This window comes from Bufo gargarizans, chromosome 1 (assembly GCF_014858855.1).
Source record: "Bufo gargarizans isolate SCDJY-AF-19 chromosome 1, ASM1485885v1, whole genome shotgun sequence".
NCBI classification, from domain to species: domain Eukaryota; kingdom Metazoa; phylum Chordata; class Amphibia; order Anura; family Bufonidae; genus Bufo; species Bufo gargarizans.
In genome coordinates this window covers 338736919-338754661 of record NC_058080.1, presented here as the reverse complement: position 1 = coordinate 338754661, position 17743 = coordinate 338736919, and the positions used below count along the sequence as shown (strand labels likewise).

At 44.6% G+C, this 17743-nt stretch overlaps 1 protein-coding gene across 4 annotated transcripts in view; it reads right to left on the bottom strand.

Annotated features, from left to right (window-relative positions):
• The window catches only part of UBXN6 (UBX domain protein 6), a 368409-nt gene that overhangs the window by 178047 nt on the left and 172619 nt on the right, over window positions 1–17743 (bottom strand). For all 4 annotated transcript variants that reach the window (XM_044306514.1, XM_044306520.1, XM_044306528.1 and 1 more), the window contains exon 8: window positions 4610–4829. In XM_044306514.1, coding sequence (XP_044162449.1) covers window positions 4610–4829 — 220 coding nt within the window. The remainder of the gene's footprint in view (window positions 1–4609; window positions 4830–17743) is intronic.

The window sequence follows — 17743 nt, the reverse complement described above, 5'->3', positions numbered from 1 at the left end:
TGGCTAAATTGTGGCACAGCCCTTACTGATGTGCTATACCAGGGCTTAGCTGAGTGGAGCGGGCTCCTGCATGTGTCCACTCTGGTGAAATTTCTGAATGATACATTGGTAATTGCTGTGCCAAGATATAGCCAAACTGAAGGCGCAAAGGCAGGAGCAGAGATGTATCCATTGCTCAAGTACAGTGGAATCTGTACACCGCTGACAAGTTAGTGTGTATGAATATACTAAATCTAAAACTCTACAGGGAGTTCAGAATTATTAGGCAAGTTGTATTTTTGAGGATTAATTTTATTATTGAACAACCATGTTAGAACAACCATGTTCTCCATGAACCCAAAAAACTCTAATATCAAAGCTGAATATTTTTGGAAGTAGTTTTTAGTTTGTTTTTAGTTTTAGCTATTTTAGGGGGATATCTGTGTGTGCAGGTGACTATTACTGTGCATAATTATTAGGCAACTTAACAAAAAACAAAAACAAATCAGTGACCAATATAGCCACCTTTATTTGCAAGGACACTCAAAAGCCTGCCATCCATGGATTCTGTCAGTGTTTTGATCTGTTCACCATCAACATTGCGTGCAGCAGCAACCACAGCCTCCCAGACACTGTTCAGAGAGGTGTACTGTTTTCCCTCCTGTAAATCTCACATTTGATGATGGACCACAGGTTCTCAATGGGGTTCAGATCAGGTGAACAAGGAGGCCATGTCATTAGATTTTCTTCTTTTATACCCTTTCTTGCCAGCCACGCTGTGGAGTACTTGGACGCGTGTGATGGAGCATTGTCCTGCATGAAAAACATGTTTTTCTTGAAGGATGCAGACTTCTTCCTGTACCACTGCTTGAAGAAGGTGTCTTCCAGAAACTGGCAGTAGGACTGGGAGTTGAGCTTGACTCCATCCTCAACCCGAAAAGGCCCCACAAGCTCATCTTTGATGATACCAGCCCAAACCAGTACTCCACCTCCACCTTGCTGGCGTCTGAGTCGGACTAAAGCTCTCTGCCCTTTACCAATCCAGCCACGGGCCCATCCATCTGGCCCATCAAGACTCACTCTCATTTAATCAGTCCATAAAACCTTAGAAAAATCAGTCTTGAGATATTTATTGGCCCAGTCTTGACGTTTCAGCTTGTGTGTCTTGTTCAGTGGTGGTCGTCTTTCAGCCTTTCTTACCTTGGCCATGTCTCTGAGTATTGCACACCTTGTGCTTTTGGGCACTCTAGTGATGTTGCAGCTCTGAAATATGGCCAAACTTGTGGCAAGTGGCATCTTGGCAGCTGCACGCTTGACTTTTCTCAGTTCATGGGCAGTTATTTTGCACCTTGGTTTTTCCACACGCTTCTTGCGACCCTGTTGACTATTTTGAATGAAACGCTTGATTGTTCGATGATCACGCTTCAGAAGCTTTGCAATTTTAAGAGTGCTGCATCCCTCTGCAAGATATCTCACTATTTTTTACTTTTCTGAGCCTGTCAAGTCCTTCTTTTGACCCATTTTGCCAAAGGAAAGGAAGTTGCCTAATAATTATGCACACCTGATATAGGGTGTTGATGTCATTAGACCACACCCCTTCTCATTACAGAGATGCACATCACCCAATATGCTTAATTGGTAGTAGGCTTTCGAGCCTATACAGCTTGGAGTAAGACAACATGCATAAAGAGGATGATGTGGTCAAAATACTCATTTGCCTAATAATTCTGCACTCCCTGTATAGGCACTCAGGACTTTGAGCAGATATTTCTTTAGTAAAACAGTAAAATACATTAATAAATTAAAGGTATATTACACAAATTTTTTTAGGGCATTTGGACCATTTTTAACCACTTCAACCCCGCTAGCTGAAACCCCCTTAATGACCAGGCCACTTTTTACACTTCTGCACTACACTACTTTCACCGTTTATTGCTCGGTCATGCAACTTACCACCCAAATGAATTTTACCTCCTTTTCTTCTCACTAATAGAGCTTTCATTGGTGGTATTTCATTGCTGCTGACATTTTAACTTTTTTTGTTATTGATCAAAATTTAATGATTTTTTTGCCCAAAAATGACTTTTTTCACTTTCAGCTGTAAAATTTAGCAAAAAAAACGACATCCATATATAAATTTTTCGCTAAATTTATTGTTCTACATGTCTTTGATAAAAAAAAAAAAAGCTTAGGCAAAAAAAATAAATAAAAATGGTTTGGGTAAAAGTTATAGCGTTTACAAACTATGGTACAAAAATGTGAATTTCCGCTTTTTGAAGCAGCTCTGACTTTCTGAGCACCTGTCATGTTTCCTGAGGTTCTACAATGCCCAGACAGTAGAAACCCCCCACAAAGGACCCCATTTCGGAAAGTAGACACCCTAAGGTATTCGCTGATGGGCATAGTGAGTTCATAGAACTTTTTATTTTTTGTCACAAGTTAGCGGAAAATGATTATTTTTTTTTTTTTCTTACAAAGTCTCATATTCCACTAACTTGTGACAAAAAATAAAAACTTCCATGAACTCACTATGCCCATCACAAAATACATTGGGGTGTCTTCTTTCCAAAATGGGGTCACTTGTGGCGTAGTTATACTGCCCTGGCAATTTAGGGGCCCATATGTGTGAGAAGTAGTTTGCAATCAAAATCTGTAAAAAATGACCGGTGAAATCCGAAAGGTGCACTTTGGAATGTGGGTCCCTTTGCACACCTAGGCTGCAAAAAAGTGTGACACATCTGGTATCGCCGTACTCAGGAGAAGTTGGGGAATGTGTTTTGGGGTGTCATTTTACATATACCCATGTATCCGTGGATCCGTAAAAATCATACGGACATCTGAATGGAGCCTTACAGGGGGGGTGATCAATGACAGGGGGGTGATCAATGACAGGGGGTAATCAGGGAATCTATATGGGTGATCACCCGCCTGTCATTGATCACCCCCCTGTAAGGCTCCATTCACACGTCCGTATGTGTTTTGCGGATCCGATCCATGTATCCATGGATCCGTAAAAATCATACGGACGTCTGAACGGAGCCTGACAGGGGGGTGATCAATGACAGGGGGGTGATCAATGACAGGGGGGTGATCAGCGAGTCTATATGGGGTGATCAGGGGTTCATAAGGGGTTAATAAGTGACAGGGGGGGGGGTGTAGTGTAGTGTTTTGTGGTACTTTACACAGCTACCTGTGTCCTCTGGTGGTCGATCCAAACAAAAGGGACCACCAGAGGACCAGGTAGCAGGTATATTAGACACTGTTATCAAAACAGCGTCTAATATACCTGTTAGGGGTTAAAAAAAATCACATCTCCAGCCTGCCAGCGAACGATCGTCGCTGGCAGGCTGGAGATCCTGTCTCTTACCTTCAGTTCCTGTGAACGCGCACGCCTCTGTGCGCGCGTTCACAGGAAGTCTCGGCTCTCGCGAGATGACGCGTATATGCGTCACTCTGCGCAGAGTTGCCGCCTCCGAACCGCAGATCTGCGTTAGGCGGTCCGGAGGCGGTTAAAGGACTTCTGTCAACTAGTTTTGGCATATAAAGCCTTTACATGTGCTGCTAGCTCTCCACTAGCATGTCCATAACATACATGCGTCTGTCCGTAACATACAGCTAGGGATGCTTTTGGGTAGTTAGAATATCAATTTAATAAATATGATAGTTAGGTCATTAAGGAGCACAAGGCGCTGTTACCAGAGTTTCAGGAACCCAGCACCGCTCATTGTGAATGAGCCCAGCACCGGACGCATCCTCCAACTCCCCTCCCTGCTCCCCTGACATCAGAAAGTTGAAGTGCCATAATCTCGCACAGGACAGCTTGAGGCTGATGCCTCAAAAGCATTCCTAGCTATAGGACATGTATATTACTGACATGTAAATAGGGATCTAGAGCACATGTAAAGCACTATACATTAAAACTAGCTGACAGAATCCCTTTAAAGGGAACCTGTCACAAGTTTTATGGTGTCCTAACTAATGGCAACATAAATAAGTGACTGATTTTCTTAGCAAAATGCTGGGTCACTTTGTTTAATTGACCCAGTCAATCTGCAAACATATTGCATTGAAAAGCTCCAGCTGATAATGATGAGTCATGAATATTTATGAGCTCCTGACTCTCCCCGCCTACCGGCTGCAGAGTGACAGTTTTTTTCCATATGAATCAGCAGCAGGTGGGCAGTGGAGTGGCTATTGCTGTTAATTAAATAAACGCTGGACACAATCACATCACGCTGGACTCAAATCAGCTCATTAGCATGTGGCATGCGGCATCTTTGTGTGTATATTATGAGGTAACCATCTGTCACACCAGTAAGTGAATACATCTAAGGTACTTTTTAGTAGTTAATGATTGTATATAATTTGTTAGATTATAATCAAATACCCACATGAAAGGTTCCCTTTAAGGAAAGTTAGCTAAAAATTGTTACCCTTTAACATACAAATTAAATTCAAACAATTATTTTCTGCTGACACATTCCCTTTAAAAAAAATCTTCAATGAATATAATGCATAAATATATATTGTATTAACAAAATTCTATACTGAGAAGCAAAGACAACTTTTACAGCATTAGTAATAATAACATAAACTCTTCAAATGTTTATTTCAAATCATTACTACTGACCTTAGTTTTTGTTCCAGTCTGATCTCGTCTACGGTCAAATTGTAGAAGTCATCAGTTAGATTAAATTTTGCAGCTTGATGGGATGGTACAAAGATCTGTGGTTGCCGATCAAGAATGGCAATTAAGGGCTCACCATTTAACAATGAATCATGATAATTTTGCAAGTCGTTTAACCTATAAAGTGTGTCACTGCCCAATATATAGAATTCTTCTTGGAGATCTAGTAGTTCAAGTATAAAATAAAAATACTGTGAGTCAAGCAAAAGTGTACCGCAATGATAAACTATCAATATAAAGAATTAATAATATTCTGGACAGTACTTTGTGCAGGTATTCAGATCTTTGAGTCTTGGGTAAACGATGCACTTTTGTAAGGTAAATGAGATACAGTGGAGAAAGGCTAGGAACGGGGACTTGCCGATCGGTAAGAGGAAGATGGTGGCCAGATACTGTTGATAAATAACTAAGTTTATTAGGCAACTTCATATGGCCTTATCAATAATCATTTTAGGCCTCTTTCACACTTGCGGTTAGGATCCGGCGTGCACTTCAGTTGCCGGAAGTGCCCGCCGGATCCATAACACCGCAAGTGAACTGAAAGCATTTGAAGACTGATCCGTCTTCAAAATGCGTTCAGTGTTACTCTAGCAGCCAGGACGCTATTAAATTCCTGGTTGCCACAGTAGTAGTAGGGAGGGGTGGAGCAGTATACTTACCGCCCGTGCGGCTCCCGGGGCGCTCCAGAATGACGTCATCCATGCGTGTGGGGCACCCTGACGTCACTCTGAAGCGCCCCGGGAGTTTTAGCGTCCTGGCAGCCATGGTAACTATTCAGAAAAAGATTTTATATAAACGGCAGTTAGGGAGATCCAGTATGGCCAGACTCCCTGACTGCTTTCTTAATGTTCTGGCAGAGCACAAATACAGCGTTTTGCCCAATAAATGAAAGAGCTGTACATCTGCACACACTTCTCTCTCTTTGCCGACACTGATCTGTGTGATCAGCAGCAGCAGGAGAGCACCTGGGGAGGAAAGTCCTACAGCTTTAGGCCTTATGCACACGACAGTATTTTTTCACGGTCAGCAAAAACGGGGTCCGTAGGTCTGTGATCCGTGACCGTTTTTTCGTCCGTGGGTCTTCCTTGATTTTTGGTGGATACACGGACATGAAAAAAAAGTCGTTTTGGTGTCCGCCTGGCCGTGCGGAGCCAAACGGATCCGTCCTGAATTACAATGCAAGACAATGGGGACGGATCCGTTTGACATTGACACAATATGGTGCCATTTCAAACGGATCCGTCCCCATTGACTTTCAATGTAAAGTCTGGAGTCCCTTTTATACCATCGGATTGGAGTTTTCTCCAATCCGATGGTATATTTTAACTTGGTGATGGGGACGCTTCAAGTTAGAATATACTAAAAGAACTGTGTACATGACTGCCCCCTGCTGTGATCCACACAAGTAACCCCTCAGGTGCCGCACCTGAAGGGGTTAATTGTACTATCATATCCCCCTATAAGAGATCAGGGCTGCCAGGCAGCAGGGGGCAGACCCCCCCCCCCCTCCCCAGTTTGAATATCATTGGTGGCCAGTGCGGCCCCCCCCTCCCTCTATTGTAATAATAGGTTGGTGGCCAGTGTGCGCCCCCCCCCCCGCCCCCCCTCTCTCCCTCTATTGTAATAATAGGTTGGTGGCACAGTGTGCTCCCCCCATCGACCCCCCCTCCCTCTATAGCATTAACAACATTGGTGGCCAGTGTGCGGGCTCCCATCACCCCCCCCCCCCCCCCGATCAATGGTGGCAGCGGAGTTCCGATCGGAGTCCCAGTTTAATCGCTGGGGCTCCGATCGGTAACTATGGCAACCAGGAAGCTACTGCAGCCCTGGTTGCCATGGTTACTTAGCAATAGTACAATAGTAGAAGATTCATACTTACCTGCTGGCAGCTGCGATGTCTGTGTCCGGCCGGGAGCTCCTCCTACTGGTAAGTGACAGTTCATTTAGCAATGCGCCGCACAGACCTGTCACTTACCAGTAGGTCGAGCTCCCGGCCGGACACAGACATCGCAGCTGCCAACAGGTAAGTATGAATCTTCTACTATTGTACTATTGCTAAGTAACCATGGCAACCAGGACTGCAGTAGCGTCCTGGTTGCCATGGTTACCGATCTGAGCCCCAGTGATTAAACTGGGACTCCGATCGGAACTCCGCTGCCACCAATGATCGGGGGGGGGGGGGGGGGGGATGTGAGGCCGCACACTGGCCACCAATGTTGTTAATGCTATAGAGGGAGGGGGGGCGGATGGGGGGCGCACACTGTGCCACCAACAAATTATTACAATAGAGGGAGGAAGGGGGGGGGGCGCACACTGTGCCACCAACAAATTATTACAATAGAGGGAGGGAGGGGGGGGGCCGCACTGGCCACCAATGATATTCAAACTGGGGAGGGGGGGGGGGGGTCTGCCCCCTGCTGCCTGGCAGCCCTGATCTCTTACAGGGGGATATGATAGTACAATTAACCCCTTCAGGTGCCGCACCTGAAGGGGTTAATTGTGCTGATCATGGCCCCCCCTGTAAGAGATCGGGTGCTGCCAGGCAGCAGGGGGCAGTCTTGTACACAGTTTGTAGTGTATTCTAACTAGAAGCGTCCCCATCACCATGGGAACGCCTCTGTGTTAGAATATACTGTCGGATATGAGTTTTCACGAAGTGAAAACTTAGATGTGAAAAAGCTTTTATGCAGACGGATCTTCGGATCCGTCTGTATGAAAGTAACCTACGGCCACGGATCACGGACACGGATGCCAATCTTGTGTGCATCCGTGTTCTTTCACGGACCCATTGACTTGAATGGGTCCGTGAACCGTTGTCCGTCAAAACAATAGGACAGGTCATATTTTTTTGACGGACAGGATACACGGATCACGGTCTCGGCTGCAAAACTGAGCATTTTCCGATTTTACCACGGACCCATTGAAAGTCATGGGGTCCGCAGAAAAAACGGAAAACGGCACAAAGGCCACGGATGCACACAACGGTCGTGTGCATGAGGCCTTACTCAAAGGAAATGAAAACTCCAAGTACAGATTAAAGTGTAACTGCCGTTTCATTTTTTATACCCTAATGGTATAAATGTTTCTGTACTTTATAATTTAATCTTTTTCAGATTCACCTCATAATAAAGCGCAGAAATGCGTGTCACTTTCACATTGAGCAGGCCTCTTCTCAAAGCGATGTCATGTGCAGGCCGTCTCCTCTCTGATATAAACAACATACAAGTCCCATAAAAGAAGATGGAGGCAGCATATCCGGTATAAAAAATCCCTTTAATGGGAGCCGCTTGGGTGAACAAACATGCAGCAGGTCGTGACGTTTCGGCTGATTCACAGCCTTTATCAAACACAATGTGAAAATCTAACAAATCATGCTTAAATACATTAAAACACACCCACTCTCATAGGAGTGGCCAATAACACAATGAGTGAAGTGTTGATGTCATCAAAATGAGTACACTTGTACTCCTACATAGTGTCTTAGTATACACCCACACTGGGTATAAGATCCACTGCCCCACATACCTTCATGGCGCACATGTTCCTAGGCGTCCCTTAGCAACCAGCACGCATGTCCGAGGAGGAGGGGTCACGCCATTGCATGACCAGTTCTGGGTCACCTGATCACCAGCGGCTCCGCCCATGCGATCATCACGTCATCCCAAACCTCCCCGCGGTGTGGGCGATCAACTCACATCCGCAAGTCAGCGACACCGGCAGGATCCTCAACCAAGTGGTGCGGCAACCACAACCAAGTCATCCGCTAACCACCTTACCTCGTCCGACACAATCAGGGAACGTCCGGGGGGGGGGGGCCCAAGGTGACGTCATAGCTCCGCCCCCTCGTCATCCAGCCAGCCCCGTGTTGCCAAGGACGCATACGGGATCCAACACTGCCCGCATCAGTGATGTGCAACTAGGGACCCCCACATTCACGACAGGGGTGCAGGCAGGAACGAATCACATAATGAATCAGTGTACCATGATGCTGTGTGGATTGGAAAGATATGTGCATGTGAAATAATAAAAAACAAGATTCAATTAAAAACACTATACAGATAGCCAATTCAGGTCAAAGGTCACTCGGATCAATTATACATTTGCCACATAGAAATCTATGTTCATTCCAAAGGGCTGGAGTGCTCTCATCTGAAAGATCCATTTGAGCTCTTTTTTATGTAGAATCCGATCCTTGTCCCCCCCCCCCCGCGTCTCAGAGGGCCAACCAAATCAATGATTCTAAACCTGAGTTGGTTGACCGAGTGTCCACATTCCAGGAAGTGTTTCGCCACTGGTTTGTCAATCTGGGGCCTTCTAATATTACTCTTATGGGAGTTAATACGCTCCCGGGCTTCCATTGTGGTCTCCCCTATGTAAATAAGGCCACACGGGCACGAGATCATATATATCACGTCCCGTGATCTACATGTAAAGAAATTCTTAATCTTATAGGACTTGCCACTATAAGGATGGGCAAAGGTATCTCCCTTTATCATGTTGCCGCAATTGCAACAACCAAGGCAGGGAAAACATCCCAGCTTCCTTGGTGCCAGATACCTCTGCCCATCCCCATGTGGCTCACCAACCTCGGTTCTTACCAACTTATCACGTAGGTTGGCACCTCTCTTGTATGCCATCATGGGGAAGCCTACAAATTCGTCTATCATGGGTAGCCCTTTCTGTAAAATGTGCCATTCTTAGCGTCAGATACGCGCTATTTCACCACTGTTAGCTCCATACGTTGAAACAAATGGGATCCGTTTGTGATCCCTAACCTTCTTCCTTCCCTGGAACGTGGACTCCCGGTCAACCTCCCCCACCTTTTGAAAGATCCTCTCCACCAGTTGTCATGGATAGCCCCTATTAAGGAACTTCTTACCCATTTCATCCACCCTCTTTTCAAATAGCTCGTCCCCTGATACCATCCATCTCACCCTCAGCATCTGACTCCAGGGCAGTGACTCCACCATCCGTCGTGGATGGTTACTCCTAAACTCCAATAGATTATTCCTGCCTGTGGGTTTATGAAAAATGTCTGTCTCAATGTTCCCCTCCCTGAGATGTACCATCACATCCAAAAATTGTAAAGAGACTGGCGAAGCTGTCATGGTAAACCCCAACCCGGGTACCATGCTATTGAGAAACTGAAAAAACTGTTGTAGTTCACCATGAGAGCCCCCCCACACCACGAAAATGTCGTCGATGTAGCGCCACCAGCACTGGGCTCCCCCGAAGAGAGCAGATCTATAAATGAGTCGGTCCTCCACTTCAGCCATGAACATGTTGGCATACGTGGGCGCCACGTTCGAGCCCACGGCCACACCACGTAATTGTTGGTAATAGGTGCCCCCAAAGCGGAAATAATTCCACCTCAGGACCACTTCTAGGCGGTGGAGGACAAACCCACGACCCCCCAGGGAGAGCCCGGTGCCGGCCAGGGCCACATCAACGACATTTAATCCATATGTATGCTCAATGGAGGTATATAGTGAACCTACATCGAAACTGACGAGGAGAGGATCAGCAGGAAGGCTCAGATCCCTGAGCTTCAATAAAAAATGGCTGGTATCCCTGGTGGCATGGACACGCAACACCCTATCAAGGAATATAGCTATATTGCTAAAAATCGATCCCCTCCCCGACACTATCGGACGGCCAGGAGGGTCGACCAAGCTTTTATGTATTTTGGGAAGCACATAGAACAGGGGAGTGACAGGGGGTTTAATCAGAAGAAATTCCCTGACATCCTTATCGATGATACCCTCAACCAAGGCTTCACCGATGATGTTTTCCAAGTTGCGCTTGATGTCCATTTGGGATCATTCTTAAGCTCAATATACACCTCACGGTCACTCAGCTGTCTATTTACCTCCCGTTCATAGCTTGGTGTGTCCATCACCACCACCGCCCCTCCCTTATCCGCTGGTTTAATCGTCAGGGTTTTATCCTCTGCCAGCTGTCGAAGTGCCTCTCTCTCTCCCCTCGTCAGGTTCGCTGCAGTCCCCCTCTCCTTCTTATCTCTCAATTGGTCAATTTCTTTGGATACAATGTCGATATATGCCTCCACAACATGATTATTGCGTGGTGGGGCAAAATCACTCTTATTACTCAAATCAAGTGTTTTCAGAACAAAGTCAGCACTCTTCACTACATCGGATGTTGACATCGCCTTTTTCTCCTCCTTATCAAGGAAGAAGGCCTTCAGTCTCAATGTACGGTAAAAACGATGGAGATCAAGTTCCAATTCAAACCAGTCCCTTTCGTGCCCAGGGCAAAAGGACAACCCACGTCCCAAGACTAGGAGTTGATCACTTGTTAGCTGTCCCGTCGAGATATTAACAACCAGATTTGCAGTTATGGCTGGTTGCGTCTCGTCGTCCGCCCTTGTGTATTCTTGAATTTCTGAAATGGTGGAGGTAGACTTTTTCTGGGGTCTACGGTGTTTCCTTCCACCCCCCTACGGCACCTTTGTTTTCGCCGTGTGGCGGGGGACCTAAAGAAGCCCATTTCATCTGACGAGTCAGAATCGCCCGTTGTGAAGCCGAATCGACTCTGCTCAAACCTCCTCCCCTTCTTTCTGTGCGGTTTGTTACGTGTCTGTTGCTGCCAATTATAGACCTGGCCCGTCTGGCCTTGGCCACTCCTATGAGAGTGGGTGTGTTTTAATGTATTTAAGCATGATTTGTTAGATTTTACATTGTGTTTGATAAAGGCTGTGAATCAGCCGAAACGTCACGACCTGCTGCACGTTTGTTCACCCAAGCGGCTCCCATTAAAGGGATTTTTTTTATACCGGATATGCTGCCTCCATCTTCTTTTATGGGACTTGTTACTCAGGAGCCCTGATGAATCTTGGACTCCAGGTAGGCTGTTGCATTCCGGATGACCTCGAGATCTGGTGAGTGCGATTCTACAACTACTTTTTGCTTTAAACAAAATACAGGGAAGGAGGAGCACAGCCTTGAGTGCCTTGGAGCTGGGCTCGGGCAGAAAGTGGAGGGGGGAGGGCTGCTTTAGATGTTTTCTACTGAATGGTAGCAGCTTGAAACATACAACTAGTCTTGTTTGAAAGCTGCCATACCAGGCTTTCATATAAGAACAGAGTAACAGTCCAAGCAACAGAGGAGAAAGCAATGATAGAAATCGAGTCAGGAATAATTGCAGGTAAAACCTGCTTTTACTTTCACTTTCAGCTGCATTCACTGCATCCCGATTTCTAACGGTGATATATTCCTATGTACTGAAGGTATTGCTGTCATTCTATTGTATTGTGTAAAGCTGTGGGATGTCAGCTTTCAAACAACACAAAGCCCATATCGCTAGCTAGAGTCAAACCAGAGATATGAGCAGCTAAAGCAGTCCCCCTCCCTGTCAGTGTGGAGTAGACTGAAGGAGCAGCTGCAGAGCTGACAGAAGGAAACATAGTAAAAAAAAAAAAAAAAAAAATTATCAGTGTAGTGACCCACATAATAAAATTAAGTTATTTTAACAGTGAACAAATATTCCACAAAATAATGTAAAAATTGCTGTTTACCTTTCCCTCTAATAATAAAACAAAAGTTATTTAATACACTATCTATACCACAAAATGGTTTCTAAAAAACCTTTCAATGTGACTATTAAGAGGCTAAAACAAATGCTTACCGATTTCATGTAATGCAGGGCTTGTCGCTGGTTAGCTGTATGTGAGAGGATACACGCTGCTCTGGGGCAGTGGGGGAGGTTATCTGCATTCAGATTGGTCCTACTAGTACATTTATGGAAAGCAAGGGGTTATGGGAAGTGAGGAAAATACAGGATGGCCTCAAGGACATGGCAAAGATCATCACAGGAAGCGCAGCAGAGGCCATCTTAAATAGGGCCACAGAAAAATAGGGTTGCTAAGGGCTGAATACAGACATCAGAAAGGTAAAATTAACTGAAAAATAAAGCTTAATGAATAGCTTCCCTTCAGCATCACATATGTTAGGAATTTCATTTTTGGTAGTGAAGTGGCAGTTACACTTTAAGGACCTTTGATGATGTCATCATTTGTGCAAAAAACAACAACTGTATGTGTGCAGCAGAGCTGTATGTGTAACAGAGCTGTGTGTGTAGCAAAGCTGTTTGTGTGTATGGCAGTGATGTGTGTGTACCAGAACTGTGTGTGACGCTCTGCACTGCAATTGGACAGCGCTACAGCCAGGGAAGGAGACACCCACAGAGAAAGACTGTGTCCCCCCCTTATTGCTCAGTATTAGCATACTGAGCGTGAAATTTGCGGGGGGCCATAACTGGGTGCAGGAGCGCTATTTTAAAAAAAAACAGGCAGGGTGGCAGCACAGCGGGGGGTACAGATATTTATCTCACTTACTACAAACTCATGAAAGGTCTTCTTTAACCCCTTAGGGACGCATGATGTACCGGTACGGCATGTTTCCCGAGTCCTTAAGGACCCATGACGTACCGGTACGTCATGGCTTTAAATCGCGATACCGGCAACGCGGGGGTTAATCGGAGCAGGATGCCGGCTGAAATCATTCAGCCGGCATCCTGTAACAACGCGATCACAGAAAACCGCAGGTCAATTCAGACCTGCGGTTTTCTGCGTTTCCGGGCCATTCGGGTCTTCGGTGACCCGATGTACTGGAAAAAGACTGATCGGTGGCATGATTACACACCACCAATCATAGTCCGTGCATTTGGAGAGGCGGTGCTGGCCATGGTGCTGATGCCTGCTGTCCAGGGTGCTGATTGGTGCAGGGGAGAGAAGCACGAGATTCAAACTTCCTGCGCTCCTCTCTCCCCTCCTCTTCCTGTTCTGCACGAGCAGCCTGCAGCACCGTCCAGCACCATCTCCTGAGTCTCCCTAATCGCCATCCATCACCCTCCTGCACCCATCGCCTTCCAGGAAGGTTAGGGTCAGTGAGGAAGAGGCACCGTTAGGCAGGGAAAGAAGGGAAAAGTTAGTTAGGAAAAAAAACAAAAACACTTTTATTCAAAACTTTCTTTATTTCAGCTTTCAGACCCCAGACCTCCCCTGCCACTTCCTGAAGCTATACAAAATTTGTGAGTGTACCTCAGGGTACACTTACAAATTTTGTGTGCACGATGGGCGAGATTCCCGTATTCAACCCCCCAGAATGTCCCCCCACTCTGGGTGTTAGCGGGAAACTCGTGTGGGACCTTATGTACCCACTGCGGGATAAGGGTTACCACTTGCACGTGGATAACTTTTATACCAGCATTCCAGCGGTGTGCTGCGCTCGCTCTGTTACTGTGTGTGTTATAGTGGTGGGTCTGGCCTGGGCGGGGTTAGTTTTAGATACCTCGGGTCTCGATCGCATCCAGTTATCTGGTATGGGTTCATGCGGTTATATACACCAGGTCGTTTTTTCTTTCAGAGTAAATGTGTGTTTAGTTTCAGGGCCGAGGTTGAGTGATGTACTAGACTCGGATAAAAAATTATATAACATAAAATATATATTAGGATGTTTGGGGCTGCATAAAAGTGAGGGATACAAGCAAGTGTATATGTATATATAAACGTGTGGGGTGGGAATCCCACATATGCCTGAAGATGAGAGTGGACTTTAATAAGTGAAGACAAGTTATATTAAAATAATATAATAAAAAATATAAAATGATGAAGATAAAAAAAATAAAAAATACTGATAAAAATAATAATAATCAAAATAAGAATAAATATAAAAAAAAAAAATAATAGTAGGAAAGCAAAAAATAAAGAGCAAAAATGAAAATAAAAATAAAAATAACAAATAATATGAATATGTAATAAATGAAAGGACATATATAGATATAGGAGTTGTAAAAGAGAGGCCATATATAGGGGTGCCATTCTAGGGTCTAACAAGGGTTTTGGCATAGATATATGTTGGTAGGGATTCCAAGTGAGTAAGGGCACTCATAAAGGCCCTGCGTTAAAAGGAGAGAGGTTAGGGGTCCTGAGCAGAAAACTTGGGGTCCGTGAAAAAAAAAAAAAAATGGTTTTAATGGTTAAAATTTACTATAATGGTCAATGTTAATGCACACCACTATATGTGTACAACATATAAAAGGAGCGTTATACACATATAGTGGTGTGCATTAACATTGACCATTATAGTAAATTTTAACCATTAATTTTTTTATTTTATTTTTTATTTTTTTTAAAAAAAATTCACGGACCCCAAGTTTTCTGCTCAGGACCCCTAACCTCTCTCCTTTTAACGCAGAGCCTTTATAATAAAAAAATTTATTATATTGGAAAATTTTCCAAAAAATAGAAATTTTGAAATTGTTTCTTGATCTGCCATTAACTCTTGTGGCACACCTAAAGGGTTAACAAAGTTTGTAAACCCAGTTTTGAATACCATGAGGGGTGTACTTTCTTAGATGGAGTCACTTTTTTGAAATTTCTATTCTAGCGTTGCAACAAGGGGCTTCAAATAGGACATGGTATAAACAAAACCAGTCCTGCAAAATCTGCCTTGCAAAACCCAAAACCACTCCTTCTATGTCCTCCCGTTTGGCGATACAGTAGTTTACGACCACATATGGGGTGTTTCTGCAAACTACAGAATCAGGGCAACCCATATTGAGTTTTGTTTGGCAGTTACCCCTTGTTTTATTCCTGAAAAAATTTATTATATTGGAAAATTTTCCCAAAAATCAAATTCTTAAATTTTATGTCCATTTGCCATGAAGTCTTGTGGAAGACCTAAAGGGTTAACAAAGTTTGTAAAAACCGTTTTGAATACCTTGAGGGGTGTAGTTTCTAGAATAGGGTCATTTTTGGGAGGTTTCTATTATCTAAGCCTCACAATATGACGTCAAACCAGAACTGTTCCATAAAAAGGGATTTTGAAGATTTCTGAAAAATTTCAAAATTTCCTTCTAAACTTCTATTACTTTTATGAAAAAAAACTTTTTTGACCCAATTTTAGCAGTGTCATGAAGTACAATATGTGACGAAAAAACTCTCTCAGAACGGCCTGGGTAAGTCAAAGCGTTTTAAAGTTATCAGCAGCAGATTTGCAAAAGATGGCCAAGTCCTTGAGGTGAAATAGGGCTGAGTCCTTAAGGGGTTAAAGGGGCTGGCCACCCTAAGTATCAAAAATCTAAAGTGCCCCAGACAATAGCCAAAATTCTGAACTATTTAAATCATGTGACATGTGTCACGGATGATCCGCGAGAATATTGAACTGCCCTCCCAATATTATCAATATTACTCTCCCTTATTGATCAGTAGGTCTATTAAACAGTATTTATTTCCCTAGGCCCCAGAACCTACAATTTGATTACTCAGAGCGTCTCCTTCTGTGTACCCAGAGAACAAAATGGTCCTTTTGTTCAAGTCAGTCAATAGATGCCCAGCAGATAACGCAATTACAGCAGGTTTTCTTAGGTTGACAAAAGAACTTCCCTTTCTGCAGAGATATCATAGCTAGGTGTGAAGACTACACCTGGGGGGAGCCATTTGGTGTTGCTGCCATAAGGGGCTTGTAAGCTAGCTTGATTCAGACAGGCCGGCACCAAAGTTCCCAGATTGAAACCTGAATCTGAGCTATGATTTTTTACCTTTTTAAGAGAGACCATGCATCTTACGGACGTAAAAATTATGTCACCGTGTCACTCAGAATTCACTGGACATTTACATATGACAAACCTAACTCTAGGAGATGCTCAAGTAAAGTTATGGTGTTACCTCATCATAGAACTCTGTGGTGTGTTAAGTAGTACTATTCCTATCAGTTTAATCCCTGTTACGTCCCCTATCGGGGACGTGTATATGGAATCGATTTTAGGAACCGGGAGATGGAAAAAGATGCTTGGTCGGTCCTCCTACTTCCAATTTGGAGCACTGCGCGTGCAATCTAAAATGCCACCAGATATGAGTGGCGTGTTAAGTAGTACTATTCCTATCAGTTTAATCCCTGTTAAGCCCCCTATCAGGGGACGTGTATATGGAATCGATTTTAGGAACCAGGAGATGGAAAAAGATGCTTGGTCGGTCCTCTTAATTCCAATTTGGGGCACTGCGCATGCGCTGTGTAATGTACAGTGCAATCCCAATATGTGTGGTGTGTTAAGTAGCACTATTCCTATCAGTTTAATCCCTGTTACGTTTACTAGTATTATTATTATTATAAGGTGTGTTAAGTAGTACTATTCCTATCAGTTTAATCCCTGTTACGTCCCCTATCAGGGGACGTGTATGGATTAGATTTTAGACAACCGCAAAGAGTTGTCAGTAGTTGACACACTCATGACATAGTTCATGACATGGTCGTGCTGAGGTAGTTCAGTGACAGTTAAGTGACCCAGAAAACAATTCTGCAGTGTAGGACCATTGTTGTCCTAGTAGGCTTTAATGATTACAAAGAAAATTTATGTTTTTTCTATGCAAAATTATCTGACCTAGGCGACTTCTCTTCTCAGTGACAATACCTCCTGCTGCATTGAAGGTCCTTTCTGACAGGACACTTGAAGCGGGGCAGGCCAGAAGTTCTATTGCAAATTGGGATAGCTCAGGCCACAGGTCAAGCCTGCACACCCAGTAGTCAAGGGGTTCATCGCTCCTCAGAGTGTCGATATCTGCAGTTAAGGCGAGGTAGTCTGCTACCTGTCGGTCGAGTGGTTCTCTGAGGGTGGACCCCGAAGGGCTGTGGCGATGCGTAGGACTTAAAAAGCTCTGCATGTTCTCCATCAACAACACATCTGTAAAGCGTCCTGTCCTTGCCGGCGTGGTCGAGGTAGGAGGATTACTTTCACCTCTTCCCCTGTTAGATTCCCGTTGTGCTGTGACATTACCCTTATACGCTGTGTAAGGCATACTTTTTCATTTATTTTTGAACTGAATTTCTGACTTCCGACAATTCGGTAACATTTCAGGCACATTCTGCTTATACCGGGGGTCTAGTAGCGCGGCCGCCCAGTACAGGTCGTTCTCCTTCAGCCTTTTTATAAGAGGGTCCCTCAACAGACACGACAGCATGAAAGACCCCATTTGCACAAGGTTGGATGCCGAGCTCCTCATGTCCCGTTCCTTGTCCTCACTGAAGGTCTGTTCTTCCCCCCAGCCACGTACAACACCAT